We start from the raw sequence: 2,357 nt of genomic DNA on the forward strand, positions 1-2,357 counted from the left end.
AAACGTTCCAAATCCAAATGCTACTTCATGTAGCGTTTAACAAAATGCTACAAGCTACAAGCTACCCGCTACAAGTTACCCGCTACCAGTTAGTTTTGCCGAACACGCCCTATATAATAAAACCAAAGAGGGGTGATCGGATTGTGTTAAGATCTTAAGATTCTAGTCGGTATCCTAGATCCCACTAGAGAATATAGATATTGCTTCATATAGATCTTAGTGAGATCAAGATCGTTTTTAAATTATAAGATCTTAAAATCATAAAATCTTAACAACCATTATTTTATGTCAATCAATAACCTTTTTATGCCAATTTTTTTTTGGGATTTTAAGATCTCGATTCCGATCTTATAAAATTTACAAGGATTAAAGGTATGATCCCAATCTTACAACTTTTGTTCGGTTTTTAAAAAATTACTAATTGTTTCAATAAAATTAATCATTGTTGTTTAAGTCATTCAAATCAAAATCCAAAATAATACGATTAGTCCAAGGACAAGGGAAATAACATGATGCATCAACCAATCCCATGAAACACGGCATTCATTTACTTGTCAAGACCTCGAAATCAACCCAATCACTGTGCTTCGAGCTGCCCTTCACTGGATCTTCCCTCTTCTCTGCTGATCCAAACATTTTTCAATCAACAAAGGTACGCACTGAATCAATTTCGTATCTTTCACTATCAATTCCTTTAGATCCGATCGTCATTTCGATCCTCAACATTTTGCCCTAGTTCTACCACCCAATTCCCTTCAGTTTCATCAGATCAAACCGATTTTATCCAACTCCTAATGTCAATCTGAGTTGTTCTTTTGATTACAAGCTTTTGTAACAAAGTTCCATTGAAATTGGAATCGTTTTAGAAGATATCAGACACACAATGGCTGTACCGAAGCAACATTATGCTACAAGCAGTCTTGTGATTGGGTACGCTTTATGTTCAAGCTTATTAGCTGTGATTAACAAATTTGCAATCACCAAGTTCAATTACCCAGGGCTATTGACTGCTTTGCAGTATCTTGTTTCAGCTTTAGGAGTTTGGGTTTTGGGGAAATTAGGGTTCTTGAGCCACGATCCGTTCGTGTGGGAAACCGCTAAGAAATTCCTACCCGCTGCTATCGTTTTCTATCTCGCAATCTTCACAAACACGAATTTATTGCGTCATGCCAATGTAGACACGTTTATCGTCTTCAGATCCTTAACACCCCTTTTGGTAGCAATCGCCGACACCACTTTTAGGAAGCAACCAATTCCATCAAAACTTACATTTCTATCACTTTTAATCATCTTGGGTGGTGCTGTTGGCTATGTCGCTACAGATTCAGGATTCACATTGACTGCATATTCATGGGCATTCGCTTACTTGATCACAATCACAACCGAAATGGTTTACATCAAACACATGGTTACAAATCTTGGATTGAACACATGGGGGTTTGTTTACTACAACAACCTGTTATCTCTCATGATGGCTCCATTCTTCTGGATCATGACTGGTGAATACTCTGATGTGTTTGCTGCTGTTGGATCAAACCATGGGAATTTGTTTGAAATCATAGCATTTACAGCAGTCTCATTATCTTGTGTTTTTGGACTTCTAATCAGTTTCTTTGGATTTGCATGTCGAAAAGCCATATCTGCAACTGCATTCACTGTAACTGGTGTTGTAAACAAGTTTCTTACAGTGGCAATAAATGTTTTGATTTGGGATAAACACGCAAGTCCTTTTGGGTTATTCTGTTTGCTTGTGACAATTGCTGGAGGTATTTTGTATCAGCAATCTGTAACTGGAGTTAATAGTCCATCTATACAGCGGGACCCAGTAGCATCTAAGTTAATGGATGATAAAGATGATGGTGATTACTCAAATGAAGATGAAGAAAAGGGTATTTCGGGAAAAATCTCGGGTGTATAAGTGTTTTTCAATATCTCAGGTTTGGTCAACTGAAACTTTATACACATGTTATCAATGATTCGGTTTAGTTTTATGTATTAAAATTTCAACTATATTATTTGCTTTTGGATTTTGATAGTTGATGTTATCTTGAATAGGTCTTTTTTTTTCTCACACTATGAATTGTGTATTCGGGTATCTTTGCTTTATTAAAGTAGTGAACAATGAAGATCATTTATTTTTGTCAACAGGGTTTAAATGATAAACATGTAATTTTATCATATATATCTGCATATTTTGGTGTTCTGTTTTGTTTTCTTGATGTGGTTTAGTTATGATTTGTTATGTTATATGAGGAAAATACGATCCATGGAGATCACTTTCTTCTCTCAAGAACAACTTTTGTATTGTGGTAACAAGACGGGTTTTTGTAAAGAATTTTGTACCATTGGAACAAAAG

The 2,357-nt window shown here is 35.7% G+C and overlaps 1 protein-coding gene across 1 annotated transcript; it reads left to right on the forward strand.

Moving 5' to 3' along the window:
* The first annotated feature begins 467 nt into the window (after nucleotides 1-467).
* On the forward strand, nucleotides 468-2,145 carry GONST4 (golgi nucleotide sugar transporter 4). Its single transcript, XM_079052819.1, has one exon. It carries the CDS (start codon nucleotides 884-886, stop codon nucleotides 1,916-1,918), a length of 1,035 nt encoding a protein of 344 aa, XP_078908945.1. The 5' UTR covers nucleotides 468-883; the 3' UTR covers nucleotides 1,919-2,145.
* The last annotated feature ends 212 nt before the right edge of the window (nucleotides 2,146-2,357 follow it).

This window comes from Lactuca virosa, chromosome 5 (assembly GCF_052849685.1).
Source record: "Lactuca virosa cultivar CGN04683 chromosome 5, Lactuca_virosa_CGN04683_v6, whole genome shotgun sequence".
Taxonomy (NCBI): domain Eukaryota; kingdom Viridiplantae; phylum Streptophyta; class Magnoliopsida; order Asterales; family Asteraceae; genus Lactuca; species Lactuca virosa.

What these genes read in the sequence shown, in the direction of transcription:
- GONST4 (XM_079052819.1), top strand. Translation starts at nt 884, where the DNA reads ATGGCTGTACCGAAGCAACATTATGCTACAAGCAGTCTTGTGATTGGG.